This window comes from Enhydra lutris, unplaced genomic scaffold (genome assembly GCF_002288905.1).
Source record: "Enhydra lutris kenyoni isolate GAN:26980312 unplaced genomic scaffold, ASM228890v2 scaffoldscaffold2, whole genome shotgun sequence".
Lineage (NCBI taxonomy): Eukaryota > Metazoa > Chordata > Mammalia > Carnivora > Mustelidae > Enhydra > Enhydra lutris.
This window is the reverse complement of record NW_019154086.1, coordinates 29632636-29648226: the sequence shown is the minus strand read 5'-3', so window position 1 is coordinate 29648226 and position 15591 is coordinate 29632636. Positions and strand designations below refer to the sequence as shown.

General features: G+C 42.0%; 1 protein-coding gene across 1 annotated transcript in view; it reads left to right on the top strand.

The window, feature by feature from the left end:
- The first annotated feature begins 14556 nt into the window (after nucleotides 1-14556).
- Nucleotides 14557-15591, top strand: part of LOC111148260 (schwannomin-interacting protein 1) — a 52657-nt gene continuing 51622 nt past the window's right edge. The window contains exon 1 of the mRNA XM_022504730.1: nucleotides 14557-14737. Coding sequence (XP_022360438.1) covers nucleotides 14708-14737 — 30 coding nt within the window. The 5' untranslated portion in view covers nucleotides 14557-14707. The remainder of the gene's footprint in view (nucleotides 14738-15591) is intronic.

Sequence of the window (15591 nt, the reverse complement as noted above, 5' to 3'; positions counted from 1 at the left end):
AGCAGGTTCCCCGCCGAGCAGAGAGCCCAATGCGGGGCTCGATCCCAGGACCCTAAGACCATGACCTGAGCTGAAGGCAGAGGCTTTAACCCACTGAGCCACCCAGGTGCCCCAAGAACCGGCATAATTCTCAAACGACATGACTGTAGGTCTGATTCCCTTCTCTTCCGTCACCTGCCCAGGATGAGCATCATGGCATGTAACTTCTACAGTCACATGGGGCTCTTGGTTTCATGCTCTGCTGTTGCCATCCTGCAATTCTTAATTTTTGAACAAAGAGTTCCCATTTTTTGTTTTGCACAGGGCCCTGCAAAGTATGTAGCTGGCCCTGTTCTTATTCCAGCCCCATCCCAAAAAAGCAAATAACAGATAAAACTTGACCCTGATGGGATCAGGTCATTTGATTTATTATCCCATCAATGTGTCAACATTTTGGTGATGAAGGGGATTTTGAAAATAATGAAAAGCACCTTAACCATATCATTTGTAAATAAAAAGTAATTGAGTTCATCTAAAACCTATGAACTCCTAGTTTTTATCTTTTTTTTCAACCTGAGGAACTAGCGTCACTTTCAGAAGGATTCTCATTTATTGCCATTACCTCCATGAATTAATAAGTTGAACATCTGAAAGTTATTCTTAACTCCCAGTGAAGCATGACTGAATTATTATCATTCATGCCAAAGAGAAGATTGAATCCTTCCTTGAGTGTGTTTCACGCCTGCAAGTAGGACCTCTCCACTTGTCTTTACAGAAGTCATCCACTTCCTCTGGGGTGTACATTCGAGAAGAGTAGCCTTGGGTAAGAAAGAGGTGACACGAGCAGGGCAGGGCAGGACCAGGAAGCAGAACAGACGGAATCATCATTTATCAGGGGGCGCACGGCAGACCTGCCTCTTTGCGCTCTCTGTCTGAGGAAAGCAGACTCTTCCACAGATTAAACCATTGAACCCGGATTATGGTGACTGGTGTTAAATGAAGAGTCCATACGGGCTTTCTGGATTATGCACCCTTGACCCGGGTTCAAGATAAATTTGTCACCAAGACCAGGCAAGCAGGAACCTATAATACTGACAAGGTAATAGTTCTTTTACTGCGGAAATCAGAGTCAGTGATAATTCTGTGATACACAGTAGCAAGTATTTCCTACAGAGAGGGAGCATTTGGATTAGAGAGACTCAAGCCACATCCAACATTTCTTTTTTAAACATTAGAACCCTTTCTGGAAAGCCGCAGCCTAAATTGTAGCTTATTGCTTGCTTTTTTGCTGTCATTTTGTTGTTTTCTTCTAAGAAAGTAAGCATGCTAAAAAATACACTTTTTCCATTTTTCCCTCCAGCCTAAACCCCGAGTGGGCACATTTTAAAGTATCGGTCTGTAGGGGCGCCTGGGTGGCTCATTCGGTTAAGTGTCTGCCTTTGGCTTGGGTTATGATCCCAGGGTCATGGGATCAAGCCTCACATCAGGTTCCCAGCTCAACAGGGAGCCTGCTTCTTCCTCTCCCTCTGCTCTCCCCTCATTGTGCTCTCTCTTGAACTCTCACTCTCAAATAAATAAGTGTTTTTTAAAAAAAATTTAGAAAGTGTCAGTCTTTCACCAACTCAGTTCACCCTCCTACTGGTCGTTTGGCATCCTATTGTCTTCAGCTGGAACACTAGCATTCCTTAACAATGAGGATTCTGACTTTGTACTCTTATCCGTATCCTTCTTTGGGGTGCACGAGTTAACAATATCAAATTATTTGCTATTTTGCCAGGCTGTCCTATGGAGTCAAGAATCCATTACACAAGGTAGCCAATTGAGAAGGGGGAAAACCCATCAGGCCAATTTTTTTCTTCTTACTGATTTTGAATTAAATCACAGGCTTAGTGGATTCAGCTTAGTGCGTGTTAACCTTATATGGGGAGCTGTAAACGATTATTTGGCCTCAGGTTCAGCTGGCTCAGTCAGTCCTCCCCTTGAGACACATCAGTCAGGTGAGGGGGCCCCGTGGAGCCTGCCAAAGCTGTAATTCACAGTGAGGAGGGAAATGTTGCCAAAAGACCTCACCAGGTTGAGCTCGCAAGCTGGCAGTCAGCCATTAGCTGTCCAGGTGAGGCCTCACTGTCTGGAGATGACAAGTTGGCATTTGACCAGCTTTCCTGCCATAGTGAACTGAGCTAATACCAGCTGGGGGAAGGCATGCTTCCTGCCCTGAAGCCCAACACTCTGACGTGAGAGAACTTCGAGAATGTCATGCATTCATTCAAATATTCGTTGAATACCTACTGTATATGCCTGGCACTGTGCTATATGCTAGGTATATATTGGTAGGCTTCAAAGGTATAGGCCTGCTTTCATATGGACCGTACAGCCTAGTGGAGCAAACCAACATTACAAAACCCACAAATTATCTGATAGTTACAAATTGTGGTAAGAGCTAGGAAAGAAAACATAATGTGCCGACTAAATTTGAGGCAGAACTTTATTTAGATACGGGGCGAGGGAAAGACCCCCAGTCTTCAGCAGGAGAAGTTACTTGGGCAAAGAGGGAGGCATGGTCAGGTTGAGAAATAGCGCACGCTAAGGCTCGGGGTCGTGGCGAGCTTGGCTTTTCTAGGAAACCGAAAGGCAGCCAGTCTGCCCAGAGCAAAGGGAGCTCTGGGTGCGTGGTGCAGAGAAATCCGGAGCGCAGATCAGGACCTGGAGCAGCAGGGAGAGAGAATTATTATTGCATGCTGAATGTTTCATCCTAATGTGGTGCTGGGAAAGCACCAGGAGTTTTAGACCAAGATGTGATATAATCCGATTTATGTTTTTAGAAGTACTTTTTATTCACGAAGGGGAAGGCTGCGAGCACTTAATTTTTTATAATGACGGGAACTAAATCAAAAAGCGAGCAACTATCAAAATTATCAAATAGGAAAACGGGGCGGGGGTGTGCACGAGGCTTAATTTCTTTTAAAAGGATGCGTGGAAATGTGTGCTGTTTAAAACTCAGGCCAGAGCTCTGATCACCTGACTTGTAGCAACAGCTCTGTGGAAGAGATCACTTCATTCCTTTGGAACATGAATCAGATTTTTAAAACCTTTGAACAGAGACGCCTGGGTGGCTCAGTGGGTTAAGCCTCTACCTTCGGCTCAGGTCGTGATCTCAGGGTCCTGGGATCGAGTCCCACATAGGGCTCTCTCCTCGGCAGGGAGCCTGCTTCCCCTCTCTCTCTGCCTGCTTGTGATCTCTCTCTCTCTCTGTGTCAAACAAATAAATAAATAAAATCTTTTAAAAAACAAAAACAAAACACCTCTGAACAAAGCCTGGGTAGCTCAAACCATCAGTATAAGTGTCCACTGCCATCTGTAGAGCAGATGCCTGCCTTTTTAGCTGGATGCTATTCTCACGGAAGTCAGAGGCCATGCGAGAGAGAGAGGAAGCACTGGTATCTGGTCAGAGTGGATTGTATTTCTTTTCCTAGGGTGTTTTTTCTTCTTCTTTTGCTCTGCTTGACTGTTAAGAATGAAAACAAGCCAACTCCACGGTCTCAGATGAAGGGAGAGTTGAGTATCAGAGGGAGGTGGGTAGGGATTCTGCCACACCTTGGACGTCAAAAAGAACTGCTAATTCCTATCTTGACTTTCTCAATAAACAATGAAACCACCAGGGACTTACAAGTGAACATTTTGTTGGCCTAACCAATGTTTCTGAAAGAGGCTCTCTTTGCTATTCGCAAAGGAAAACTGGTTTAAGTTAGGGAGTTTGGGAAGAGTTAAGATTAATGTGCAGATTACCTTTCCTGCTTTTGAGTAATCCATGGTGGATTTTAACCTGAATCACCGAGAATGAGTCAACTCACTGTCCAGTGTTTGGAGGAGCATAACTTCCTAACCAGTACCTTTATCCTGGGAAAGATTTGTTCCTAAAAGATGAGAAACTTTCTTAATTCAATAGCTTTAAGACACAGTAGGTGTATGAAATCATTAAATGACATGCTAGCATCTTTATTACACTTCAGAAAAACTTTTTGGACCAATGTTTGCTTTCCTACCCTTTAGCAAATAAAAGTCATTCCAACACCCCCTTTTGAAAAGTTACTATTAGAAAGATTGTAAATTCCAGATTATTGCTGCACTGGCCCTAGAAAAGCTAGTTAGAGAATATACCCAAGGAAGCTCTTAAGCACTAAATCCCATTATAACTAATAGCATCTCTGCATTACTCTGGTATTGGGGGGAGGGGGCGGGACCAATAAGATTTAAGTACCACTAAAGAATTTTAATAGTTCCTTGGAGATTACATTAATAGAGTTTAATCATAAATTATGCCTCTTTCCTGTGTTCAGTGACACACTAAGAAAATATGTCAGTTGATGAGCAGTTTCCAGAAGAGATATACTACATAAATTATGTTTCTTTCTTCATCATTACTTTGTTTTGTTCTTTGAAATAAGTCTCTTAAAAATGGTGGCTAATTTTCATAATAAGCTAAAATGTCATCAAAACTGATGATCTCGTGTGTGTAGCTTTTGAAATATTTTTTTCCACAACGTAAAAAGGAAAAAAAAAAAAAATCAGTGCCTTTATCTTTATTACATTTGTATGAGAAGACCTTGAACTGAAATCCAATAATTTTTGCTAACACATCCAATGCTAATATGTACCGTGGTATTAATTACATTGTTGTTTCTCATTTGGAAACCTCAGGATATAAAATAAACTTAATTTTAAATGATAGCTATTTGACAGCCTGAAAGTAGGAGTGGGGGTAGTGGGTGCAGGAAGATGACAGTTTGAGTCCAAACGTTTCATGTAGATTAGAAAGTGGAGGCTCCTATTTTTTTTTAAGTTTTATTTATTTATTTTAGAGAAAGAACACATGAGAGTGTGGAGAGGGGCAGAGAGTGAGGGTGAGAGAGAGAATCTCAACCAGACTCCCTGCTGAGTGCAGAGCCCGACTGGGGGCTTGATCCCAGGACCCAGAGATCATGACCTGAGCCGAAGTCAAGAGTTGGCCGCTTAACTGAGATACCCAGGCATCCCAGAAAGTGGAGTCTCTTAGATATGATGCTGTGGCCCACGTGAATTTGCCAGCAAGAAGCACAGTCTGTGACTCCTGGTCCAAGGCTCCATCAAGTCCAGAACAATCAAAGATAGCCTAGATGGGAACTGTGGATGTATTAGCATTAGTGGCACTTTAAACTTGCCTTAATGTAACTGGAGACTTACATATTATGTTTATAATTGGTATTTTAAAACATGGAAAGGTGGGGGCGTCTGGGTGGCTCAGTGGGTTAAAGCCTCTGCCTTCGGCTCAGGTCATGATCTCAGGATCCTAGGATCGAGCCCCGCATCCAGCTCTCTGCTCAGCAGGGAGCCTGCTTCCCCCTCTCTCTGTCAAATAAATAAATAAAATCTTTTTTTTTTAAATGGAAAGGTTAATAAAACGATGAAGCACACTTTTCACATGATTTTTGTTTTCTAGTGCTAGTCACAATTGGAAGAGGTTTAAAAACACACTTGTCCACTAGAGGTCACCTTTCTTCAAGATGAGGGTCAGTCCCCTTCCCTAATGCTCTGCTAACCTAATTTTAAATCAAGCACCACCGCCTTGAAGAAATAAACAGCCTTTTCTGTCATGGGGATTCCATGTGGTGCTGTAGCTATGTGCACTTGAACTGGTAGGTGAAGCTGTCTGGGCTACTGAAAAACCTGGAGGGATGCAGGGGGATTGTGCCCCCTGCTTCCCCTACATACACACACACACACACACACATGTGCACTTTGTGCTAGTCCTAGCTTGACTCCTCTTGACAGACCAACTTATTTTTATTTTTGTTTTAACTTGTGTTAGCCCTGGCAGGTTTATACTATCTTTCACTTTCCTGCCACTGCTCTCTGTGACTCCAAAGGCTGGGAAATACGGATGAAAAGAAGGGATCGTTAAAAACTGACATAAATTTGGGACGAAACCATGTAGACTTCACCCAAATTTATCTGAGTCAGTTACTACTTTTCTACAGCATGTGGATTTCAGTCAGCATTGGCCAGAAAATACTATGGGGAGAGGACTAGGAATGGGTCCAATAAACAAGCACTTTGGCAGATTCTATTGAAATATAAACCATCACATTATTCTAGAAGGAGAGGGAGGCTGCCTGCTGTAGTGCTGCCTGACGCATCAGGTTTCAAACTGTGTCTGTAGAAACCCAGGGTTGTGGGAGATATTTTTGGAGGCTCACTTGCACTTGTTCTAGGAGCTGCTAAACACCTCATCCCCGGCCCCTCCCCCCCCCGCAAATCAAACTGGTAATTAAAGAGATGTGAAAATAATTCTGAATACATATACAAATGAGATTGTCTATGAGACCTTGGGCTTTTGGGGACGAGTGGTCCCGAGAAGCTGTGGTAAGAAGATTATAACATTTCAGGCCAAATGTAGTGATTCATTCCCTCGTATCTATGTGAAGTATTTTGCCCCACCCCCTTTTGTGACATCAGCATATTCATTTATCCCTCCCGGCAAAGTAGTCTTTTACAGTCCTTAAAACTGAACCTGTAAATGTGTCATGGCCCATGTAGGTAGGTGGTACCCCAGGACTGGTCTTACTGAAAAGTCATGCCTGTGCATGTCCAAGAAGGAAGAATTATCTGAGGTGCCCACTGGGCCCAGCACGGTTCTGTGCCAGGCAAGGGCACGTTCCCTCATCAAGCCTAATAGGTAGATTGCGCAATGCTGAGTGAATGCCCCATACCTCTCTGATGAGCAGATCTGGTTCTAGAGCGATGACCTGTTGGAAGTTCGGGCACTCTGTGTTTTCTTATCTGTTCCTTATGACAAATGTGAGCAGGTGCTCTGTATTGTTAGTAAGTTACTCCGGAAATAAATTTCTTATTACTTTGCTTTCAAGCTTCTAGATATGTTCAATGAAGACTATCAGAGATTGCAACATAAGTTATTAAAAAGACCTGTTACCATTTCCAACTACTTATCTATGTGAAACCAGATTCTCTTGATGTGATGCAATCAAACTAAATAAATGTAAAAATACAGTGGGACTAAAACTTCCACTGACATCTATAAGTTCTAGTTTCAAATATTTGTGTTCAACAAAACAGCCTCATGTTCTCAATAAAGGATATAATTGGTAAATATTTGAACTAAATTTGAACTAAAAATTTTATGTTGCTCTAAAACATTTCTATTATTTTGCATATCAGTTTTCATTTTAAAAAATAGATCTAATACTTCAAAAAAGAAAAGAAAACATGACACCCATTGATTCACACTGATTATTTGCTCAGGAAACTAATTTTTAATGCCTGGAACAAAGGTAACCAGGGTCAGGATAGTCCAAAACTTCTGAGTAATTTGTTTACAATGGTTTGTGAGAATCTCAGATAAGTTCCTTATTTATAGTTCAAGGATAAAAAAATTATAACCGATCTCATTTTTATACTTCTCTCACTTCCCATTTCTGGGCCTGAGAGCATGTGGGAATATTCTGATACCAAGCATTCTCTCTGTCATGTGAGTGACACAAGGTGAGAAATGACCTTGAGCAACAGGAGCCTCCAAGTCCCTTATAGGCACTCTATCCCAGAAGTCACAGACTAAATTAACATGCTCAAATCACAGTTCATTGAATCAATTTAAAATGCATATCAAAAAGCAAGGAAACAGGGACACACTGACATACACAGAATACGGCACGGGACCGTATAACCTGAATCTTGGGTGATACGGTATTTCTATATCCAGCCTTTCTGCCACACCTACCTTCCCTGTTGACGATAAGGCTGTGAACCAGGGTTGAAGTTTGAGAAGGGAAGCCCAATGAGACAGAGGTGCCTGCCAGTGGCATGCAACTTGCCTTATCAGAGACACAGGGACAAGTCCCTTTGGCTTCCCCTGTAGCTCACACCCTGTCCTGATGAGCAGTTCTGGATTGTATTTGCATTTCTTGGGCAGAGGACACACAGGGCCAGAATGGATGGCACCAGTGGACAGTCAGTGTACAATCTAATGAATAGCGAATGCCTCAGGTTATTTAGAGTGTTGTGAATATTAGGTGCTTCTTTATGCTTTCCATTCCTTTCTGTGTCCTGGACACAAATGCTTGATCCATGTCTAATACATCCAGGTTACTTACTGATACATATGGTGAATGCTGCCTCTGTCTACTTGGTTACTCATTGTCTCACCCTAACCATCTTATGCAGTTCCACTTATGTCTGACAAACTACTACATATTCATCATCTCTTCCTCACACCTCATGAGTTTCATTCATTCCATTTGTTTTTCTTATTCTTCTATAGCGTTAACTGAATATTCTCAGGGAATACAGCAACATCCTCTACAAAATCTCTTGGAAAAGCTTTCCACCATATTAGTCCAGACTCTCTGCTGCCACCCTAGCCCTCCCTGCCCTTCAGGTCTTAACCACCTGCTGCTCCTTTAAGGGCCCGAGGATACTCCCCACCTGTGCTCTGGCATCTTTCTCCACCATGACCACCATGACCTCCTCCGTACTCAGCACTGCTTCATAACTTTGCTCATCATATCTTCAGGTCCACAGCTGAATGAAGACCCATCATGTGCTTCTGATCTAACTCCAGGACCTGGCCCTTTTGGTTATTTTCTCCCATTGTCTTCAATTTTCCCTTCTCACTAGCTCCTTCCCTGCTGAACACATATATGTTTGGGTCTCTCCTATCTTAAAAATCAGCCACAACCACAGCCCCTCTGATTCCACTATACACTCCAGCCTACCATCCTACTGCTCTAATTAATCAACAGAAGTGCTTGCAAACTGCTTTCTACTCAGTCCTTCAACTTCTCAACCATTTATGACCTGGTTTCCACCCTAACACACTACTACTGAGGTTGTTCTCTCAAGAGGAACCGAGGACTTCCTAACAGTCAGAACTAATGGCTCTTGTTGTGTTTATCTTCCACCCCCTAGTCTTGTCTGCTTCCCTGCAGAAAACGATGTGAAGCAATTTAGCTCTGCCAGCACCCCCAGTTATCCCCTCACTACATTGGTTTTCATTTTCCTCTCACCCTGTTAACCACATTCCCTTTGCTTCCTCTTGCCCTCTAAATGCAGGTTTCACCCAAGACTAATATTAATTTCCTATTGCTGCTATAAAAATGTACCCCAACTTAGTGACTTAGGTCAATACAAACAATTATCTTGTAGTTCTGGAGGTCAGAAGTTCATAAGGAGTCTTACTGGACTAATATCAATATGTCATCGGGGCTGTGCTCCTTCTGGAGGCTCTAGGGGAGAATCCATTTCCTTGCCTTTCCTCTTCTAGAGGCCTCCAATACTCCTTGGTTTGTGAGCTCTTCCTGTGTCCTCAAAGCCAACAACACAGAGCCAGCCTTTCTCCCACTACCATCTCTCTGTTCCTTCCTCTTTGACCTCCTCCTTTTACCTTAAAGACACTTGTGATGACATTGGGCCCATCTAGATAACCAGGATAATCTCCCATCTCAAGGTCAGCTGATGAGCAACCTTAGTTCCCCTTTCCTAGGTGGGGATTAGGACGTGGATACTTTAGGAAGTCATTATTGTGCTTACCATAGGGATGTCTTTATTTCTTACTAGTTCTTTCTCTACAGTCTTTCCCTTCATCTAATTTTCTACAACTTCAACTATTCTTTCCCTGAAAGAAAAAAAGAAAACACACCCAAATTCCATCTGTTGACCTGACTTGTCTCCTGAGCCCCAGTTGCCTCCTGCACCTTCAACTTAGAACTTTACGGGAAAAAATAAAAGAACTCATTACTGCAACCCAATCCCCCAGAATCAATTCCTCCTCTGACTTCCCTGTTCCTTTGCGTAGCACCAGCTTCACTCCAGCAGTGCTCTCAAAGCCTCGTGACTCCTTGTCTTGTTGACTCACAAGTCCGATCACCGGCTGGATCCATCAGTACATTTTTCATGGTGTCTCACGCAATGCGTCCCTCAGTCTTTTCCTTTCCATCCCCTCTATCGCCTCCATCATTCAGGCCTCTCTTTGTTCTTGACGTGTTGCACTGCCTTTAATTAGGAGAGGGGGAAAAATCCATTTCTGTTCCTCTCCTGAGCACCGAAAAGCTGTTTTACATGTTATTCTCATTTCATCTGGTAAGCAATCCAATAAACAAGGAATTAACATCCTCAATTGATAGAAGAGGAAACTGAGTCCCACGATAAATGAGGTGATGTTCTGAAGGTCATGGTCATTTATACATTCAGTTAAAAATATTTATTGAGAACCCATTATATACCAGGCACTATTTCAGACGTTGGGGATATTAGCACTGAATAAACCAATGCAAGATCCAAGTTCTAAGTAAATTTATGTGAATCTAGACATAGAAAAGATAGGTACTCAAGAAGTGAACAACCAAATGAACAAGATTATTGCAGTTTCCTGGTGTCCCCTAGCTAAGAGTTCTCCTCGTCTCCAGAATTCCTAGTGAGCAGACAAAATGTCTTTGAAGGCACAAATCATTCATCATTCTATACAATCATTTGTATACTGCTTTATTTGTCTCACCAAACTCCTTGAAGACAGAAACTCTTCTTCACATGGCACAAAATAGGAATCTGTTTGAACTACGAGGCTGTAAGGATCGAGGGAAATGTCAAGGACGGTACTTTGTGAACTATAAAGCCATTTTCTAAGGTTTGTTGTCTCGGTGACACCGACTGTGTTCTTTGGTGGGTCCTTCAAGGACCTAGTTGCCCTAAGGTGGCCAGGATGGATTTTTCTTATAATTCCTTGTCTTCCATTGCCCTGAAAGAAGCACAGCCGAAAGCTCCAAAAAATGTCTACCAGCATTTCCAAAATTCCTAAGGAAAAGCTTAAAAGTTTAAGACAATTCTTAAGACAATGACTTCCTTGCTCATCTTCCCCACCCCCTAACTTCATTGTTTCCTAAAATTTCATTGTGAACATTTTCAAACTGGATGATTCTTTGGTGAATGCCCACGTACGCCCCATCCAGATTCTACAGTTAAAGTTTTACTAAACTTGCTTTGTCAGAACTTTCCATCAAACTGTCTCTATCTGTCCATCATTTCATCTCATTTATTGATGCATTTCAAATGCTTGCATATCATTGACTATAGTTCAGAATTTGTTCACCAGGTCCTTTTTATTCTTTGCAGGTAAATTTTGCACACGGTGCAAAATGTATTATTCAATGAGTTTTGGCAAATGTACACACCTGTGTAAGCTAAGTCCTTATCAAATCACACAGCTTGTGCCAGAAAGTTCCCCGTGTCCCCTCCGAGTTGGTCCCTAACCCAAATAATTCACTTTTAAACTGTATGCTCACATGACTTGTAGATAATGACTTTTTGTCACTACCTTCACTACCGCAAAAATCTTCATTCTATTGCTATTAACTGCCACAATTGAAAAAAATACTTTTCTGGGTTTACAGACACCATAGTTTGCTCAGTCCCAGAAAAACGGCTCAATCAAGAAATACTCTAAATTTTCTTCCTTTTAAGCATAACTTTGATCCAGATTTAGGTAGAACCATACTGCAACCTCGTACTTTATGACAGATTTTGATTTCGAGGCCAGCCTACACGGGCTCAGTCAAAGGGGTTTATTTCTCCAAATCTCGTGAGCCTTCATTTAACACTGTTTACTAAGAACACATTCACTAGATATGGACCTAGAAAATCTGGCGGGTTTTTTTTTTTTCTTCTTCTTCTTATTTTGATGCCTTGTTGTTGATGTTTGAGGAGAGGAGGATTTATATTCTTGGGTATGTCACAACTTTCTTAGGCCTCAGTTTCCAGATCTGGAAAATAACAGTCTATCTCTTAAAGTCCTGTCTAAATCTGAAACCCAGTACTTTTTATGGGCGGGAAAGTTACATAGACCTAAGAAGAAAAAAGAATCTCTACGCTACATAGACCATACTTACACAGTTCACCAATATTTTTTGGTCCAAAAATAACAAATGATACCGTAGTTTGGTAAGTTATTCTAGCTTAAATGTTCTTGGAACAGCTGGTTTCTGTTTAAAGTTTTTTGTACTAGCAAATCATAATTTAAATTGTAACACAGAGTCCTTTCCAATGAATGACTATAAAGGGAAGCTTGCTTGATATGTTACCTTTTTTTTAATCTTGTTTATACTGCTTGAGAGAGTTTTTTGACAGGGTTTGGGATACAATTGTCAGAAATCTGTTCTCCCCAGAGCCACCTCTGAGTCACTTCCACTATTTATGGAATAGCAACTGTGAAGAGTGGGATCATGTTTAGACTTTTTTTTTTTTTAAACAACACATGATAAATGTTTTTAGGAGTTTATGTAATCCATCCCAGAGCCTTTAGTTTTCAGAAGAGAACAGAGTCCAGGAAGCGGCTTTTTAGGCCTTGATAGCTTGAAAGCATGTTCCTGAATCTTTAGGTCACAAATTGTCAAAGTAGTAACTTGAGTCAAGTTTTAACAGCCTTTGAAGTTAAAGCTGTTCTGTCTTGGAAAGCTGGGGTATGCCTTCTCTATTAGGTATAGGATTTTCATTTCATCTTATTTGCCACCTTGCGAAAGGAACTTTTCTTAGGGCCTACTTTTCCTTACATGTCCTTATGATTCCAGAACCTTCATCTAGCGGGTTGTATAACAAGCCCCACCTGGAAATCTCTGTCTCTGTCCTGTGTGGACAACTCAATAGAGGAGGACGGAGTTTGGGATGAGGATGTATTGAATAGAGTTTCCTTTCTCTGGAAAGTTTCTGTCCTCTTTTCTTCATCCTGCTTTTAAGAAGACTCATGATCTAGCTCAGGTTTCTGCTTTGTTCTTCAAGCTTTCATTGTGCAACCTGACAATGAACAGGCCTAAAGAGTCGTGCAGTCCCACAGCCTGTCTTTCTCCTGTATTCCACAAAGAAGGGCTGTGAGCTTCTGCAGGCTAGATCTCCAGAGTACTTTTCATTGGGACCCGGTGGACCCGGTGGACCCGGTGAACCCGGTGCTGAAATCCAAACCTATGAGATCATCCGGCGGCCTTACCTTTCACTTCTTCACTCCCCTAACCGGGAAGCTCTCCACGCATAAGGAAGCTCTCCACGCGTGTAAGTGTGTCCCTGGAGTGGAACTCAGGTAGCAAATTCCTCTCCTGTTCGAATCTCAAATGGTAAAAAATGAAGAATATTTCTAAAAATAGGTTTTTCTCTTTCTAAGCAACAGAGGTGTTCTTGCAGAATTATAAATACATCACTGTATACTCCTAACACAAATTCCCACCATTCCTTAAGATAGGGCTTGAAGCAAAAACTTGGCAAACGTGTTGATTTCATTCCTCAGGGATAAAGTACTTGTTTTTCTCTGGCAGTAGCATAATGAAGACTGGGTGGTTAATAGTGAGAGTTTTTGAGGAGGTGGATAGCTAGATAGGTACATATTAATTAATAATTTCTCTATTGAATTTTTTTTAATTTGGTGGTTTAAATTCAGTCAGGTCTTTATTATCATTTATGTGCTCAGGCCATTTTATTAAGAAACAACAAAACAAATTGCCTATAGCAACTGAGTAATATAGATAAGGAAATTTTATTTTATTGTGTTTATTTTCTTAATTTGTTGTCATTAATTAGCTAGCTTCAAGAATTTACAGAGCCGGTTGTTTCTTTCTATATAGCCTAAAATCCCAGAATGACCCTGTGAAGCATTTCAGAAATTTTTTCCCTTTATCCCCCCAGAAACACATATTTTCCTTGAGTACTATCTGCAGGTCCAAAATTCTTTCCATTACAGACTCTTAGGTAGAATGGTCTTTCTCTAAGAGAGTATGTCCTGTGTTAGGGTGTCTATATATTCAAGTCCTGGCATTGGATTTTATGTATATATATAACCTTACTTTCAAAAAAAAAAAAAAAAAAACCTGTTCAGTTTCATTTTCATGAAATGAATGACTTATACTGACTTTCATACCTGAATAAGCTCCCTCCGTTAAAAAAAAAAAAAAAAAAAAGGTTAGAAATAATTTTTTCATCTGATTTCTGTGGGACTTCAAAGGCAGCTAAAAGCCAAAAGAAGTGGGGAATCACAATAACATCCTCTTAAGGAGCGAAGACCCTCCCTTTAGTTATGAAGTTGACAAACACTCAACACGGGAATCGTCCCTTCAATGTCCCTATTTCAGAATGGATTGCCTCCCCTTTCGCATGTCAGAAGTTCTGAAACGATCCTTGAGGCCTCTTTTTCACAAGCGCCATGCCAGCAGCATCTGCGGGCTGGCGGGATGATGCCGGAGGTTAGAAACGTTCACTGGCAACATTGATTTGTGTCTGTCTCTCTCCCTCTCCCTCGCTGGCCTTTTTCCCTTTAATGAGGACTAGAATGTTTCCACATCAGTTAGCTGCCTTCATAAAGCACCAGAAGGTCACACCAGCCCCAGACTGATCCTTTTCTTTGTGCCTATAATATAATTGGCTGATTGTGCCAGCGATGAGCGCGCCCCCTCCCCCAGCCCGGTCCTAGCTCCATGTTTGCGAGCCTCACTGCTGGTTTCCGAGGAGAGCGGCTCGGCTCGCTGCGCGCTTCCCGGCACAGGCAGTGCCACTGCGCAGGTTGCTCAGCGAAACAGCATCCATTTTAATCCGCGGGGAGCCCCTGCCTTCCCAGGGCGTTCTCGCCGCCGGTGGATGCTCCGCGCCTTGCCTCCGCAGCCTCGCGGAGCCGTGCTGCTTTGGGGTCTGGGCCCTAGGATGCACTGAGATGGTACATCAGGAGAACTGTTCGTATCAGGTAAGATTTCAAGCCTGATTGCGAGGCTGGAATCCTTTCGGGAGAGGAGGCCTTCCTTTTCCAGAGCAGCAGGTTGCCTCTTTCCGGATTTTCAAGGGATTTTGCCATCCTCCACTCCTGGCCTTCCTCGCATACAGTATCTGAATTGTAATTAGGTTTTCTGGGGAGTAATGGGGCAGAAAACACTGCTTCCTTGGCCCTTGAAGCATATTGTGAAATCCACTGAGGTGATCTGCGCTTTGCACGTTCTCTGCCTGTGCAAATAAGAGGAACTGCTGTAAACTGTAATTGAATTTAAAGGGCTTGGGGAGGGGGAAAAGCTGGACCGAATTCACTCGGGTAACATGGCAAAATACGATTTTTGCTCACTGCCTAGGAGATGAGTGGTTTCACGTCCGGTTTTTAGGACTGTCTCTAAGGGAGTTATGTAAATAAGCGTAATTGATGATCTGAGAAATTTTCAAAAATGGGCCAGCATGCACTTGATGTTTGAAGTTGCACTTGTACGTCTTTTCAAACTTGTTTTTACTAGCATGTGTAAATAAGAATTAAGGTGCTGACACGCATAAAAACTCCACATGGAAAATTTTTTAGGATTACATATTTGTCTTTGTACTAATTTGCTATGTGGAGTTTTGAATTAAACAGACAATCTCAAAGACCCGTTCTAGAGTATTAATAATAACTCCTTCCTGCAACTTGGACTGTTGAGGCAACATTGAAAGTGTCCTCGTTGTAAGCAGACAACGAGAATGTTCTGAGTAATTGCTCTTTGCAGCAGCAGGCATGGCTAATCCAAGTCCAGGATGGGTACCATTGGGGGATTACTCAACTGACCAGTTTTTTAACTTAAC